Raw genomic sequence first — 16,351 nt, forward strand, 5'->3', positions numbered from 1 at the left:
ATTTAAGCTCTGCTCTTAGTGATCTTGTTTGCAATGTGGTTCCATAAATAGTTGTATCAGTCTAACCAGGAGTATTGGTTGCAGCATTGTGGTTTGTGAGCAGACATTAGCAGCTGAGACTGGTTTTGGGACTTGGAAAATGTTTGCACAAACATGCGTAAGTGTGCAGTTTCAGCCTGTCTTAAATCCATGCTGCTTCTGAAAGAGCTTTTAGGCTATACCCAGACTGCACTTTCCTGCCACTACCGTTTGCCCTGGGGTCAGCTGCCTCAGGAACTGACCTGGTGGCTGAAATCTAACATTGCACCAATAATGTAGTTTTTATGATGAGCTTTGGCTGGATCATGTCCCTGATCTGACTTGAAGTCCAGTTGCACAAACCTGCATGCCACAAAGGAAGGGGCAGCCGGGTACAAGGTTGCTTATTCACTTCTGAACTTCTTTCTCTCCCTTGCAGCATCCTCCTGTAATCTATCTATTAGAGACACAAGTGTATATACAATACATATGTATCTTTTTATCATTAGTGTTCAGTTTTAAGGTCACGCACTTACTCTGCATTCAGGATATGTATTAATCATTTAGGCTCAGCTAGCTAGGTGTATCACATTACAGCTTTATAAATATAGTAATAACGTTGATTTACCTAAGCAAAAAATTGAGTTATTTTAATTAATGTAATAACAGATACTGCCAATAAGTCATATTATAAATTTATTGTTCATAGCAAGGTATTCAAATGGGAAAAATGTCTTAAGGAACAAGACAGCTGTTACCTTGAGTCGTTGCTTTCTGAATCATCTTATTAAATATAATTTTAAAATGAATCCTGCCACTGAAAGTTAAAACATGCTCCAGTGCAAGATGATTTAAATAACATGTTCTTTACAAAATATTTCTTTATTTGTGTGATAGATATTCTAGATTATTAAACCCATGACTCCTTGCTTTATGCAATTAGCACAGAATAGGGAAATTTTTGTACTTTTCTGTTGCTTGGCAGAGATACTCAGACTTGGAGCTCTTTAGCTTACTAAAATTATTGAATAAAATTGGATTTGTACTTAAACTCTTAACAGTGCATAGCAAGGCTTTAGCATGTTATAAAATCTAAAATTATTGCAGAGTATTTGAGCAGCATTAATGAATGGATGAAGCTGCTTTTACTGAAAAGTAGAAGTCTTGACTTTGGTGATTAAATTAGACTTTAGTCCTGCAAATATTTGCTGGTTGCTATGAAAAATGGTTTTCCTTCCTCAGATACAGGTTCTCTTTACATTTCTGTTCTTCCAGTTTACATGGGCAATAAAAATAAATTATGTTCTATTTGGTTATACTTGCATGATAAGAAGGAAGGCAACTAGACCAAGTAGACTGATAGATTTGATGGTCCTTATAGCAGACATTTTTGGTGCTGGAACCTGATCTTCCTGCTCCCAAAGAACACTTTATAGCCACTACTCTACCATATAACAGGTAGGCATTAGCAACACTGCTTCTTGCTATTGATTCAGACATCAACAACTGTATTTTGTGCTGGTCCAGATCCTGCTGATGTGATGAAGGCACGCCTTCCAAGTTGGGCCTGCCTCCCACACTTCTGGGTCCTTGGTAGCACCAATGGGATTTAGCTGCTTGTGCCATTTTGCGGGAGGGGTAGCAAAAAAACTGAAGATATTCAGGAACTTTTGGGTTAAATTGAAGTGACTTAAGGCTCTGGCTAAAACCAGAGCAGGAATTGCAGATTGCTATATGGACTAAAATGCCCCATTCTTCTTGCATCTGGACTTGGCTTGCTGGATGATGTCTGTTTTTCAGAATGAAAGCGTGATGCTGTAATATACTTATGCTGTTTTCTCCTCCAGTGATTTTAATCCTCCTTGCTTTCTATAGACTAACTGAAAACAGTAAATCAAAGATTTGTCAATATTTTTATTTGAGGTTTGTTTATTGTCATCAATTATTTTGCACCTTCTAGCTAAGGAAGAGGAGTTGAATTCTCACTTTTTCAGTTCTTACTCTAGTGAATTGTAGGGAACTCAGCTGAAAAAAAGTGAGTCATCTTCTGGGCCTTTATGTTAGAGGGGTGGGAGGTTTTGTTCTGTTTTCTTCTGTTCATCTCCAAGGTGGTGAGCACAGAAGGAACAAGGAGCAGCGATTAGCGTCTCTTCCTCTCCAAATGGAGTGGCATGGCTACAGCGTTCCTCTTGTTTTCTAGATGGTGTTGTTCTGGGACTAACCTACCCATGTATTTTCTAAAGAGCCTGAATGCCATCCCTGTGTATGGTTTCTGTATTTTTAATTAGAAGGCTCTTGAGATTTAATTAATGAATATTCCTGATGGGACTTGAATGAAGCAGTTATGAGCATCTTTGGAAAACTGATGATAGTTCTGGGAGTGACATGGAAGAACCAGGATCTGCTGCAGAAGAGGTTTGCAAGGTTGTGTCTGTGTAGTGCTTAGTGTCAGTTGTTCAGCTGTGGTAGTTTCTGTGCTACAGGAGGTGAAAAGAATGCAGAAAGATTGATGTCAGGTCCATTGACCTGCCTAGCACAGTGAAGACATTCTGCATCAGAGCAAGGACAAGGACTAAGGATTTTGCTATTCTTTGGGTTTTTGTTTGTTTGTTTTTTTGTGTGTGTTTTGTTTGTTTGTTGGTTTGGGGGTTTTTGTTTGTTTGTTTGTGTTTTGTTTGTTTGTTGGTTTTGGTTTTTTGTTTGTTTGTTGTTTGTTTGTTTGTTTGTTTTGTTTTTTGAGTATGTGGTATCTCTGGTGGTTAGCAAAGTGAGTAGCAATGCCAGTTGAATGTTCAGCTTAAATTCCACATATTATTTTGGTTTGCAGCTTTCCAGAGAGGGCCTAGTTTGAGGATGAGAAGCAGGACTTTCTTTGTTGTCACTTACAAATTGTTGTTCAAGGACAAGATGGTAAGTCCTCAGACAACTTGTTCTTGAAATAAAGGCTCATGCCTTTAGGATGTAAACAAGTAGGTTTGAAGCTTTATTCCTCTTCCAGTGCATTAAACCCGTGGCACCAGGGCGATGAGCAGTTACCAAGCATGTTGAGACAGACAGATAAAAACCCTGAGAAGTAATGTATTTATTAAGACTCTTTTCAGATTTGGCATGAGCATTTTTGTTCACCTCACCTCAGGCAGCTGTGACGGTGACGATCATGGGTTTGTATTTTGTGTGCTGTTTTCTTGCCAAACAGGATTCTAAGTAAGGGCACTGAATTAGACATCTGATGATGTGTGTTTCTGGCAGCTCATGTGCTAATCTCAATCTCACAGGCACAGTTACACCCAAATGACCCTCTCTTGAGAATATAAGTATTCAGTACCAGTAATTCCATTGCCAGTACTTCTACTCATTTTACTGACAGCCTGCCATCAACCAGGCTGCTCCTCTCCTTCCCTGCAGCCAGGCACAAAGGTCTGGTGTGGCAGATTTTTTGCAGAATGCTGGCAGTCAGCTGTTCTGGTGGCATTTGGGTTGCCTGCATGTGGAATTGCAGCTGTCCTCTGGTAAGAGTCTGCCATTGGGCATTGCCATACCACCGTGAACTGGCCTGGTGTCCTTCAATGCTTTAATTGGAAGGATGTTGGATTTTAGGTTGGGGGTGTCTGAAGGACAGGACCATGCTTATACCATTCAGCAGCAGAACAACTCTATTGTTGAACCGTTTCAGTTTCCTGCTGGTTTCCCTGTGTCTCTATCTGCTGTGTCCTGTCTTGCATTTTGATGCTGAATATTATTTTGAAGTAGAGGAGTGTGTTTTTATTTAACCTACATTCTCATTTTCTTTAAAACTGATTGCTGGCAGTTAACTTGATTTTCACAGTATCAGTAAAACTGAAAGAATTAAACACCCTTTTTACGCACAAAGTAAAACTCTATTTTACACTCTGACATTAAGGGTCCCCTGAACAGATTTTATGAGCTATGAAAGCTATATCTTGCTAGTTTAAATCAAATGAAGTAAATGTGACAAAATATGTGGTATGAGAGCAATTCTTAAGCCATGTAAAATTGATTTAATATCTTTAGTCTCATTTCATTGCTATCAGAGAGGACCACTGTCATGATTTATTTGGCCAAAGCGCCTGCTCTTTCCCATTGTAGTCTACTTTTAGTCTGTTGATCTGAAAGCCAAAAATTAATTTGGGTCACCCACGTGTGAAACTCAGCTTTGCAAAGCAGTGAACTTTAAGGTTGCATCCTCTAAATCCTAGACGTGGTCGTCACATAGTATGCAAAGTGCATGGTCCTAAATTTTTGACCTGCACAGTTAGTAAGAATACATTTTCTGATGTGGTTTTGTGTGCACAGGTAATTTCTCCTGTTTTGCATACAGTTTAAAATATTTGCTCTGCTCTTCAAAATATATTCTGTTGTTATAAAGAAATCTAAATCAATAGACAGGAACTTTATTTTAGTCCGTTGAAAGAGTAGGACGGCAGTTAAATATATGCTTGAGGATTCTGAGGCAGTCGAAACAAAGAAATCAAATTGGGGACTTTTCTCTGAAAATGAATCAGTGTTTAAAACAGTCTGGGCTCTAGGAGCTGATATAATTCTTTATAATATTATTTTTTATTTCTTTATAATATTGTTTCATGTCTGTAAAATATGTGAAGGGGTTGCCCATTGCTGTGAGTTGTTATAGTTCCACTGAAGAGAATTGAACCAGCTCAGGATCTGCCAAATGTTTGCTTTCTGTTAGCTGTAAAGTCTGTCCATACTTAAAGCATAACACTAAACAAGATGTTTCTGTTCCTTCCTATTTAAGTGCCAGCATTTTTTTTTTCATTCAAACCTCACATGTGTTATAGGATTGAAGTGTACATGTAGGTGAGATTAATGATCCTTTATCTTATTTTCTCTGAGACTAGTACCTCTTTGCAAATGCAAATAAAGGTAATTTCTGCACTTCCAACACTGTTTTAATGTTTCTTTAAGTGTTTATATTTCTGTCCTTTTCTGTCCTTATAATGCTTGGAGTCTACTGTTTCCACCATTTATTCTTCTCATGCATCAATATCTGTTTGTTTAAGCATCACATTGATGGATCAGCTTTGCTTTATTTTTTTTTTTCCCCATTTTTCTCCATAACTTTTTTCTAGGTTCCCCTTTTTCCTTCTCCCGAGATGATGTCTTAATTATGACCACTTATTACTTTATTGGTAGTGTCAGCAGGACAGAAGAAACTTTGACGTGTTTGCACTCTAAGCAGTGTACAAACAGACTAAAGGATGTAGGCTACAAAAAGCATGACTGACAGGAGAAGTCCAGCCAGTAGCTGTCCATATCATGACTTTGGCTGGCTTTTAAACATGTTTCTTGTCCTGTCTTTCCTTATTCCCAAGTTTACACTCCTCAATAACACGTATCTTTAAATTAGTATATTGAAAACATGTTTAGTGAAAGAATGAGAAGGGCTTTGCGAGCATAACTCTTCTTTTTTACCCTCTTAGTTTTCTCCTAGATCCTAATCTCATATTCAGCCTCTCAGAACAGAGGTGTTACAGCCCAGTACTCTCTTGCCTTCTGCATTTCCAAGGCATATAAATCCTTTCAGCTCTATCACCTCCATGATATTGCTGACATACAATACTCTTGATCAATCTGCTGTGAAAATTCCTGCTGCTGCCTTCATTTCCTTCTGTTTGGACTGCTGTAATTCAGAGCTCTCAGGTGCTTAACTGCTCTAATACTCTGTAGGATTGGTACTAGCACAGTATGTTATCATAACCTGATGTGTTTTGCACCGTGACTACCATGTGCTTGAATTCCTAAAATCTGTAGTAACCTGTTCCCTTCGTCTGTATCTGAAAACTTGAATCTCTTAGCATGTTTTCACTGGGGTCCCCCCTTTGAATCAGCTTGCATTGATAATAGTTAATTGCTGGTACAGTAAATTTTTCATTCACTTTTAATTCCAGATTCTTCCCTCTTCAGATTGAAGATTCCATGGGCAAAATTGCTGAGTGATGAAAAAAAAAAGGCCTATTAAGTGGATAGAAATTGAGTGGATGTGAAGGACTTGAACAGGGAGAAAGACAGCATTTCTATAAATGCAGAAGTTGATGCCACTTAGTTCTCCTAGCTGAGAGGTTATTAAAGTAATTTAAGTTGATCACAATTAGACCTTAGAATTTCTCTTGTTTTGAACTGAAGAATTTTTATTTAAATTCATCATTCCTTATTCCTTTGCACGTGCTGTTCACAGTCTGAGGACTGCTTAATTTACAAGAAAGAAAAAAGTTGCTTTATTTATTTATAATAGGCTAAATTCTAACATTACCCTCAAATTTCACACCCACAATTAATCACCCATGCTCCTTTGCAGACATAGATTTTTAGCATTTACACATGCAACTGTAGGTAGGCACAGGGAGACAAAACCTTTCAGTATTATCACCTGCATTAGATTTCAGGCAGAAGAAAGAAATTGAAATAATTTTCTTATATGAGCCAAGTGAATTACTGTTCCATAGCATCATGGTGGCAGAGTACTGAGAGCACAGTAAGCTTATATTTTATTATTTTTTATGATAGAAATTATAAAGTACAAGGCTGGTGAAATACATATGATGTAGAGTTGATTTATATACAGCTGTAAAGCATTTTTACAGCCGAATCTTTGTTCTGCTGAAGTTGAGTGTGAGTTTTGCCTTTAACTTACTTTGAATGAGTGATTGGACTGGGGTCAGGAGTGGCTGCACGTTGCACCCTGTGCTGCAGCTGCAAGATGCAAACTGCAAGGGTGTGAAAGGAGTGTGAAGGGCTCTGTGACCACAGGGCTCCCGTGGAGGAGCTTTCCATTTGCAGCACCAGAAACTCTGGTATAATGGCCTTCAGTGCTGTGAAAAACCATTTTGGAGGGGGAAAGATGCACTGGAGGATGTGGTGCAATTACAGTCACAGTGATACCGCTTCTGAAATAAAGCAAATCACAAGCATCCATGCAGAAATGGAGTCCAGAGGGCACTTAAAAACAAACAATAAAACTGCAACAAGTAAAAAACCCAAAACAACAACAACAGAAAAAAGAACCAAACAAAACAAACAAAAAACCACCCACCAACCCTGAAATAATGTGTATCTTTTGGACTGTAATTGTCTTTTTAAAATTCTGATGGAAGTAACTGGTCTAGAGTAAGTTTTAGCTTTATAATTTGCCTTGGTAGTTTTTACATCATTTCCCTTTCCCGACTCTATGCTTTTCAGCCTTTCCAAGCTATGTTTTCATTCATTTGGTTTTAATTCAGTCCCAGTTCAGTACCTTAATGCCAAAACAATTCCTATGTGGGCAAAGAAGTGAGTGTGTGATGAAGGCACTGACTGGTCCTCAGGGCCACGTTTGTACTAGTAGGAGAAGCAGCCAAGGGTTGTCCTGGGGCCCTAAGGCCAAATGACCTGGCACAGCTTGTCTCCATGCAGCAAAAAATTTTTATAACCCCAAAACAGGATGATCTCCTTGCTAGGAGATGTCCCTGGCCTGTCATGCTTGGTCTTCCTTGAAACTGCGCCTAAAACCATGCCAGACATTTATCAGTACTGTCTGTTGTGTGCAGACTTCTGCCTTTGCCCTGTCTGAGGTTGATGGCTGTGGGTTTCACCTTTCCAGCCTGGGCCAGATGCAGGTGATGGCTGGCACAGGTCTTCTCTGTGAACTCTTGCCAGTTGTGACTCTCAGGCTTTACAATAATAAGCTTTCCAGAGCTCCATTAAGGTCTTCAGGCATTGTACTTGCACAGGTAGGCTGATGGAAAACACAAGATTTATCATAAAAGTAGAAAATTAAACCAAATGAAGAGGAGAAATCCTTTAAGTATCTCCAATAATGACAAATTAGAGAACTAAAAAACTGTGTCTCTTTATGTATACATATTTTTAAAAATTTTATTCTTCCAAGATGTTTGTAAATTTCAGTCAAAACCTCCACAATGGAACATTCCAAAGAAGAGCCAAACCTGGCACAAAATGTTTTGTTATCAGAGATCATAGGGCAATAAAATTGAAGATGCAATGTAGAAAACTGTTCTGTTTATCAAATACTTATTTAACCAATCTACCCCTTGTCCAAAGAGCAAGAATTTTGCTCTGCACCTGAGGAGAGAGCCTGGTGCTGTCTTTCCAGTAACATCCTCTTCACACTGGGGCATGGGTGTTAAATCCCCTGAAACCTTCTCTTCTCTAGGCTAAACAAGCCCAGTTCCCTCAGCCTCTTCTCACAAGGCACATGTATACAGTAATGGTAAAACCTGTTGCTATACTAAACATTTCTTATAATATTTTAAAGGGTATGTTGATTTCTGCCCACCCCCCATGCATCAAAAGAAAGGTGTTTAGTGTTAGAAAAAAAACTTTCAAGAGTGTTCTGTGTTAAACTTAAATTCACCTGATGTTTTTAAATTATTGGGGTTTTTTTAATGCTTTATAGACTAGTCACTGCCTGAATCACACCTTCAGCTGAAAAGCATTGACACCCTACTTTTGGTGCTATGGTTTGTGAGTCCTTTAAAACCCAGCTGAGGGAAGGTGATGTGGCATGTTGAAAGTCACAGGCTTCTGAAAGCATCTTGTATACCTCTAGCACATGGTCTAGCTTGGTCCATTAGTAACACAAGAAGACCAAGCATAGCTGGAAAGAAGGGAGGCGTGGATGTGTTTCTGTTTGGAAATAGGCATTTTGTGCCCAGGATAAGGACCTCCTGCCCCATGGCTACCATTGCCCTGCTCCAGCGTCTAGCCATCACCCATTTACGTTTTCTCCTGCTGCTGATTTTCCTTGTTATCAGGACTTAGTATGTATGTGTATATATATTTATATTTATATATATATATATATATATATTTTGCAGATGATGCCATGTGGTTGCAGAGGAATCTCTCTCTGAAGGAAGTCTTTCTTTAAAGTACTTATTTACAACATTTGTTTGGGATTTGCAGCAGGATTCATGCAGCTTTTTAGATGTACTTAATATAGCTGAAAAGAAAAGATGTTAGGCTTGTTTGTCATTCAGCAGTTATAGCTACGTGCAAGACTACGCTGACAAAGTAATTAAATCTCCCACAGGAAGATTACTGCAGCCTGTGCATCTCTTGCTTTGTGCTCTGCCTGCATGTGACAGTCATGTTTAGTTGTGCTGGTAGGGCTCTGGCTCTTTGGAGAGATGACTGGAGATTAAAACCCCCTCCAGTCCTCAACTTTTATGGATCACTGTGGCATCAAGCCCTCTGTCAAATAAAGAATGAAGTTCAGCTCTGGGGAATCTTTTAGAAAATGTATTAGGTAAGAATGTATTGCAGCACTTTTCTGATCTACATGTGACGTGGTTTTCATAAGACCTACCTTCACTGGTAAAAATAACAAAAAGGGAAAGTAGCTTAAAGCATGTCCTATTAATGTGGCTCATCCAGCCATGGGAAGTCCACTTCATGGGGATAATTATTGACAGATAAACAAGTAGTTTTACAGATAAGGTGTGATCAATGTTATATGCTTGTTGCAGTAATCACACTATCAGTGCCTGAGTCGTTATTTTACAAACTGCAGATAGACAGTTTAGTTAGCAAAGTGTGGTTGTATTTATTGTGTGTACGCACATTTGCTTCTAAAACACAAACAGGTAACTTTAAAACAAAGTGTCTGTGATTTTTTTGAATTAATGAGTAATGGTTTTGCTGGTTTCTTTTTTTACCTCCATTGTTTCCCTGCAGGTTAAAGCAACAGATGCAGATGCCGACCAATTTGGTGAAATTGAGTATTCTCTTTATGATGGATTCCATTATTATGAAAAATCTAAAGCCTTCCAGATTGACCCACGCACTGGTCAGATCTGTGTGTCTCAAGACATTGACAGAGAAGAAGATCCAACCACTTACGATCTCTTAGTAAAAGCTACAGATGGGGTAAGTTCTGTCCTTCCATACTTCCAGATTTGCAAATGCGTTTGCAAATTTGAATGTGCTGTATACTTTTAAAGGTTAATGGAGTATGTGAAAATTGCATGATTTTGACTAGAATTTCTTACCTCTAGAGAGCAGAATGTGATACTTCACAAAGCATAAACTTTGACCATAATTGGTGAAGTTGGCTGTGAAATCCAAAATCACTCCTAAACAAGTTGTTGAAAACCATTTTTAGGATATGTTAGTCCCTGATGATTTTCTTCCCCCTCTTGGATCTTGTGACTGCAGGTTTACCTCTGCTCCCTGCTTTTGAGATGTTGGCAGCAGTAATAAACCACCAACTTGTGCTAGAACTATCTGGCTTCTGGGATGCCAGTGGTTTCCCTGAGTAAGTTTCCTTATCCTTTCCAGGTAGCTGATGCCATTGGTGCTGTGGCTGGGTACAGCCTCCCTGCTGCAGCATGTCTGAAAGTTTTCCCACTTTACAGGAGGAGCTAGTGCTGAGAAGTAGATATTCACAGGAGAGCGAGGGCAGGGAAGTTTCATGGGCATGAAATAATCCACTTCAGATCTCTGTTTGGCAAGGATGGTGAGGAGATGTTCATTGTGGTGGGAAAATAAGATGTCTGGGTGCGGATGCTTGGTCTACTGGGTGCCATGTGACACAAAATTTTGGTGGCCAGACTCCTGAACAGGACTGGAAGAAAATAATTCCTGGTTTCATTGTGTTATGAAAGTATCCAAAGGGTATTTGCAACGAGAGGCCCAGAAAAAGACCAGCTGGTACTTTTCTTAATTTTCTTCAGCTTTAGTAGCGAACTGTGAAGAGGCTGAAGAAAAAGGTTACTGGCTGGTTGCAAATGTTTAAAATTAACTCAAGGACACTTTTTTAAACTTACAGATTCATGTTATTCAGGTCACATTTTGCAGGACAATTTGAGCTGAAAAACATTGAAATTGAATTATTTTAGGCTATTTAGATCTTCATTTCATACTTTGGATATTAAGCTTGCATTTAGGATATTGTCCTCAGCACATCTAATATAAATTAAAAAAGAAATGCAATTGTGCTAGAAATACTGTATTTTTCATAAAAATGTGCTTTTTGTTACCATACACTGAAGAAACTTGATGAACTATGACTTCCATATTCATAAGTAGATGAACCTACATAACTGCTGTTTGTGTTTGGTATTAATTGTTGCATTCTGAGAATGTAGTTGTTGAGGATATATTTGTGTGCCCTTGAATTTGGATATTTGTGTAGCAGTTAAGCAATTCTTCTGCTTTTTACTTTAGCTGTCATTATTTGGTGTTTAAGAAGCTCCAGTGCCTTTAGCAGTGTGCCTTCCCCATATTTTTCTTTTGAGGATAAACAATTATATAAGAATTTTTTTTGTTTGTGTATTGATTTCCTGGCTCTGTCTTATTTGAACATCTCATCATTTAAGAACGTGAGTCTTTTTGTTAGGTTAGCATATGTAACCTTTCCAGGAGAAGTAAGTCTATGTGCCCATTTTGGAGCTTCTCTGGTTTGTGATTTCTGTCTTCAAAATTCCTTTCTAGGCAAAATATTGTAACATACACCTGAGTACACATTTCAAAGTCTCAAAGAATAAAGCAGTCAGTATTACGATGTATAACAGCAGAAAATTAGGTATTCTACTATAGTTCATCACTTCATTTTTTTCTCTCATATACATGGTTTGAAGCTGTATAAATATAAAGAACACATATACATGTATCTGGAATATCAAGGTTAGTCTTATTAAAAAAGGCTAAGTGAGAGCTGGACAATAGCAGTGAAATTCTGACAAGTTTCTCAGGTATTGAGTTTGGCTGAGAAGATTGTTTTGAAAATAGGTTCACATGAAAAAAGGTTGATGTATTTTTTTGGTTAAAGTATTGCTCTAGTGATAAATCTTACATCAAAAGTTAAAGGAAAATGCCAATGCATTGAAACTATAGAGTATTTGATTTTTAAATTGGTCTGTGATTTATCTGCTTTTAGGGACCTTGTGTTTTCTGAAGTTCAGTAATAGTGAGGGGGATTCACTTTTTGATTGCCTTATCCGTGACGGGCAGGACTTGATCTTTTTATTAGAATTCAGCACTTTGTAGATGCCATTGATTTATCTTCTAAAAATTAGCTCATACAATACCTAAATATTAAAGCACCTAAATTCCGTGTTCATTACAATTTTCAGTATATGTGAATTTAGGTTTAGCCACTTTCCACTTTTATGGCAGAATTGTAGTGGGATATTTTATCTCCTGGCATTCTGCTGATGATTTTGATGGATTAAATATGTTAGGTGTGGATTTCAAAGTAGAAGCTGTGACCAGGGGAGAAAAGTGTACAAAAAAGATGGAGGAAGAGCAAAGGGTCACTGTTGACAAAGGGGAGGGTGAGAGACAGAAAGGAAAGAAAATAACAAAGTTAATCAGAAATGAGGAGGAAAAGAAAGTATTTTCCAGGTGGTTCTCATTTTATCTTACAGCAAAACTATCAGTTTCCTCCACCTGTTCATTGCTTCTCCATTACATGGTTTTGGAGCTCATTGATCTTTTATGCACTATGTAGAAAGAGTAATGAGAGAACTGCAATTGCACGCAAGAACCTGTGGAGAAGCAAGTGGAAAACAGATTCTGTTAAACTGACGTTAAATAAACATCCTGTGAGAGCTTGTGGGAGCACTCTTCACTGATTAAGTGGGGACAAGACTGATCATCATGTATTAGCCTTTTTAACTGGCAGGGAGCACTGATTGCAGTCCCAAAGTCACTTGGCATGTGTATTTGGAACTGCTCCTTGAAATGCTTTTATGTGAAAAGAAATCATGTACCTAGGTTTATAGAAAAAGTGTGTGGACTGAATCCCACAGCATCTGCATCTGGCCTTCTCCTTCAGTCTTGTGTCTGGACTGTGGCAGGCTGAGAGCTCTTCCAGTAATGAGGGTGACCCTCCAGTGATTGAAATGCCAGCTATGCCTGGGACACCCCCTGGTCAGACCTTGCCCTTAGTCACAGCAGCTGTAATTCTGCACCTTTGACACATCAGAGACAGTTTCAGTAGGCATTTAGAGAGGTCTTTGAATTTACAATCAGCTGAAAATTTTTTACAATGATGTTAAAATGGTAGATATTTTTCTCTAAAAAAAAAAAAAAAATCAGATGAAGGTATGTTGCTTGGGGAACATTCACAAACACTTGAGAGAGATTTAGATGAGGCATACTGTGAAATCAGGTTTTGCAAAAAGGAAAATATGGAAAAACAGGAATTCTAGTAAAAGCATCTGCATGTTTTCAAAAGCAGTACGGGGGACAAAATTACTACTTTTTGGTTTTAAATATATGCAATTTGGTCTGATAGGTTTTAATTATTCTGTTTGGTTTTTTTTATTTGTTTGCTTTCACGATGTGACTGAAATGGACACTCCATTATGTGTGTTTTCCCTGTTCTCTTGGGGGTCTCCAGAACACTACATATGTAAATCTATGCTTCTTTTATTCTCATTTTGTGTACTTCTGCCTTAAAAAGTCTTAATGTGAATTAATCTTCATATGTGAAACCTTTTTTTTTTTTGTAACAGCTCACATTTTTTCTGCTGTACAGTGGCAAATTTTATTGCTATGTATCATGCATAATTCAATCTTTTTTGTTTATTCATTTGCATTTTTTATGATGGCCATCACTTCTCTTTGTCTTTCAACCAAATGAACAGTAATGCCTGCAGCTGTTAGAGAACTTGTCACAATCCAGAGATATTTAATTGGAATAATGCTAATTTAAATTCTGTTTAGCAAAATGTGTACTATATGCTTACAGAAAACAGTTGTCTGATGTTCAAAGCCAAAATCTCAAAGTTGCACAATCTTGGGGTTGGTGCACAATGAGAGGCATTCAGGAGTGTCCAGCCTTGACTCTGGGAGGAGCTGGCCCACAGAGTTTTCTTGTAAAGCTGAGGAAGACAGAATGACCTGTGCTTGTGAGTGCTGCAGCCAGACATGGACCAATTCCAGCAACAAAGATCTGTCTAGGTAAGGCAGTGCACATACCAGTGTACTGACTTTCTTCATCAGTGTGGCAAGCAGTTTTGAAAACTACAGAGCATGGGCAGAGGTCTCTTCCACTTTTTGTCCCCTGCACTGTAAGGGGTGACACACACCACGTCTCTATACCTACTGAGAGCCCAAGGGTTTGGGATTTGGTTTGTGTGGTTTTCCTTGCCTTTTCCCTTTGCAGAGTGGACTGGCTTGGTTTTGTTTTCTCCAAGTGAGGCTCTTGAGTGCTGTGATAAGATTGTCCTTAATGATGGTTTGAATGGTGGTGGGCTTGTTTGAAAATCTCTGCCCACAGTGCCTCTTCATTTCTCCTGGTTTTCCTCTATCTGGCTCTGGTTTCAGCGTATCTCAGGATTCACTAGCATGTAGTGGTCAGGTATGTTCTAAATGTGTTCGTGGCCCACAGCTTTTTTTTTTTTTTCTTTTGTGTTGGACACATTGTGAGAGAGAAGACGAGGGCTGGGGATGTTTGTTTGCTTTTCTTTTTATTCTGGACTACAGTGACAGCTTTTAGATGTTGTCAGGGTTGAAGGTGCTTCAGGGTGTCTTGAAGATGTCTTGCATCCTAACTGGTTGGCCCAAGGAAGCCTCTACCTGCTGAAGTCATGCCCACTGTACTGGTGCTTCTCTCTTCCCCCACCCATCTGTTCGCCTTTGCCTGGACTATGATCTGCTGATTTTGGGCCGTATTTGCTCCAAGGGAAAGGGTGTGCATGTCACAGGACAAAACCATGGAAATAATTTCTGTCAAGGCATGATGTAGGTGAACAGAAGGGCATGCAGCCTGCCTTGGCTCTGCAGCCCTTGGGCAGACCTGACTGCTTGACCTGGGTGTGCAGGGTGGAGGGAAGCCATTCCATATGTTCATCTGCTAATCTGGGCTGTGCCTTTCCTGTCCTCTGGTTACAACCTGCTGGCGGACAGTGACACAGTGGCACAGAGCTACAGAGCATGTCCAATACTTGGGTTCAAACAGGGCTCTAGAAATCTCATGAGTGCTGCAAGGGCTTACGAGGTGTCTGCTGCGACCGAGGTTGGTTGTGTAGGTGTATTGAACCTTTTGCAATTATTATGTAGCAGCTGAACACCTTAAGACCTAAAGTTCTCTGTAAAAGATAGAAGGATGCTTCTTTTCATTGACAGTTGATTAGTATTAACCTAATAAGACTTTTAATTGCCATCTTCTTTAGCTTTCTAACTTTGTGAATCTTGAGTCTTTTTATGTTTTTCTGGAAAATTTGTGCTTTTTCTTTTTTCTTTTTTTTTTTTTAAATACACTGAATACTTCAAAATCAGATGCACTTGTAGAAACTAAAATAAAAATCTAAGAATTTTAAATATAGTACTTTAAAGTAGATCACAAGTCACATCTACTTGCATATACAAGCACATCTGCTAAATATGAAAGCACAGTTATATAGTGGGTTGTCATCACATCTGTACTGTATGCTCAAGATTATCACTCACAGAGTTTACTCAGAATTATGTGCTTCCTTGCACAGATAGGTGTTACTACTTCTTGTTATGGAGCAGTCATTCAAAATTTTATTTAAATGGTCTGAGAATTGCTTGCGTAGGCAATTGAAGTGCACATACGCCAAAAAAACTTAAAAAGAGATGAAAGGTTGAGCTTTAGCTTTGTGTATTGTGAATAAATCGATGTCACTGTCACAGAACACGTGGCTAAAGCTGGCTCATGGTATTGACTCCAGTACGATGCCTGGGTTTCTTCAAAACCATGTAGTTTGTATGTAATTCCATGTAATGACCTTAAAGGTCTGTTCAGAATAGGAGCTTTGTCATACTGTAGCTTAAAAGTTCAGCTGAATAGTATTTTTTTTTTCAAGAAGGTGTGTTTCCTTTTTGTTTAGGAAAAATAAAACGCAAAACAAAATAAAAAAACCACCAAAACCAACCAACCAACCAAAACAAAAAGAACCCAAAACAACAAAACCAACAAACGAAAACCCCCAAACCACCAACAAAAACCCTCCAAACAAACAAACAACAAACAAAAAAACCCCACAAAACCACAAAAAAACACTGCATAATTCCCAATATGACCTGATGAGATTCTAAGTGGAAGTTTTCTCATTGAAAGAGGAGACCAGGCTTGGGCTTCATGGCTGAAGGTCAATGATACATTTTTGGTGGAATTTTTAGTGTGTTCTGAACTCCTTCTACTTGCATCACTTGCAGCAGATTATGGAATTGCCTGTCAATGCAGAGTATGGCATTACCATCTTTTATGTTACTACTCATCTTTAAACAGGTACCAAAAAATCATTCATTAAACGTGTAAACTCTTCTAGTTGCGTAGATTGGTACTTATTTAGAATCTGAAGAACTGATAATATTGAAACCT

At 38.6% G+C, this 16,351-nt stretch overlaps 1 protein-coding gene across 1 annotated transcript in view; it reads left to right on the forward strand.

The window, feature by feature from the left end:
* Positions 1–16,351, forward strand: part of DCHS2 (dachsous cadherin-related 2) — a 121,479-nt gene that overhangs the window by 35,066 nt on the left and 70,062 nt on the right. The window contains exon 2 of the mRNA XM_065061488.1: positions 9,730–9,921. Within this exon, the coding sequence (XP_064917560.1) occupies positions 9,730–9,921 (192 nt within the window). The remainder of the gene's footprint in view (positions 1–9,729; positions 9,922–16,351) is intronic.

This window comes from Columba livia, chromosome 4 (assembly GCF_036013475.1).
Source record: "Columba livia isolate bColLiv1 breed racing homer chromosome 4, bColLiv1.pat.W.v2, whole genome shotgun sequence".
Taxonomy (NCBI): domain Eukaryota; kingdom Metazoa; phylum Chordata; class Aves; order Columbiformes; family Columbidae; genus Columba; species Columba livia.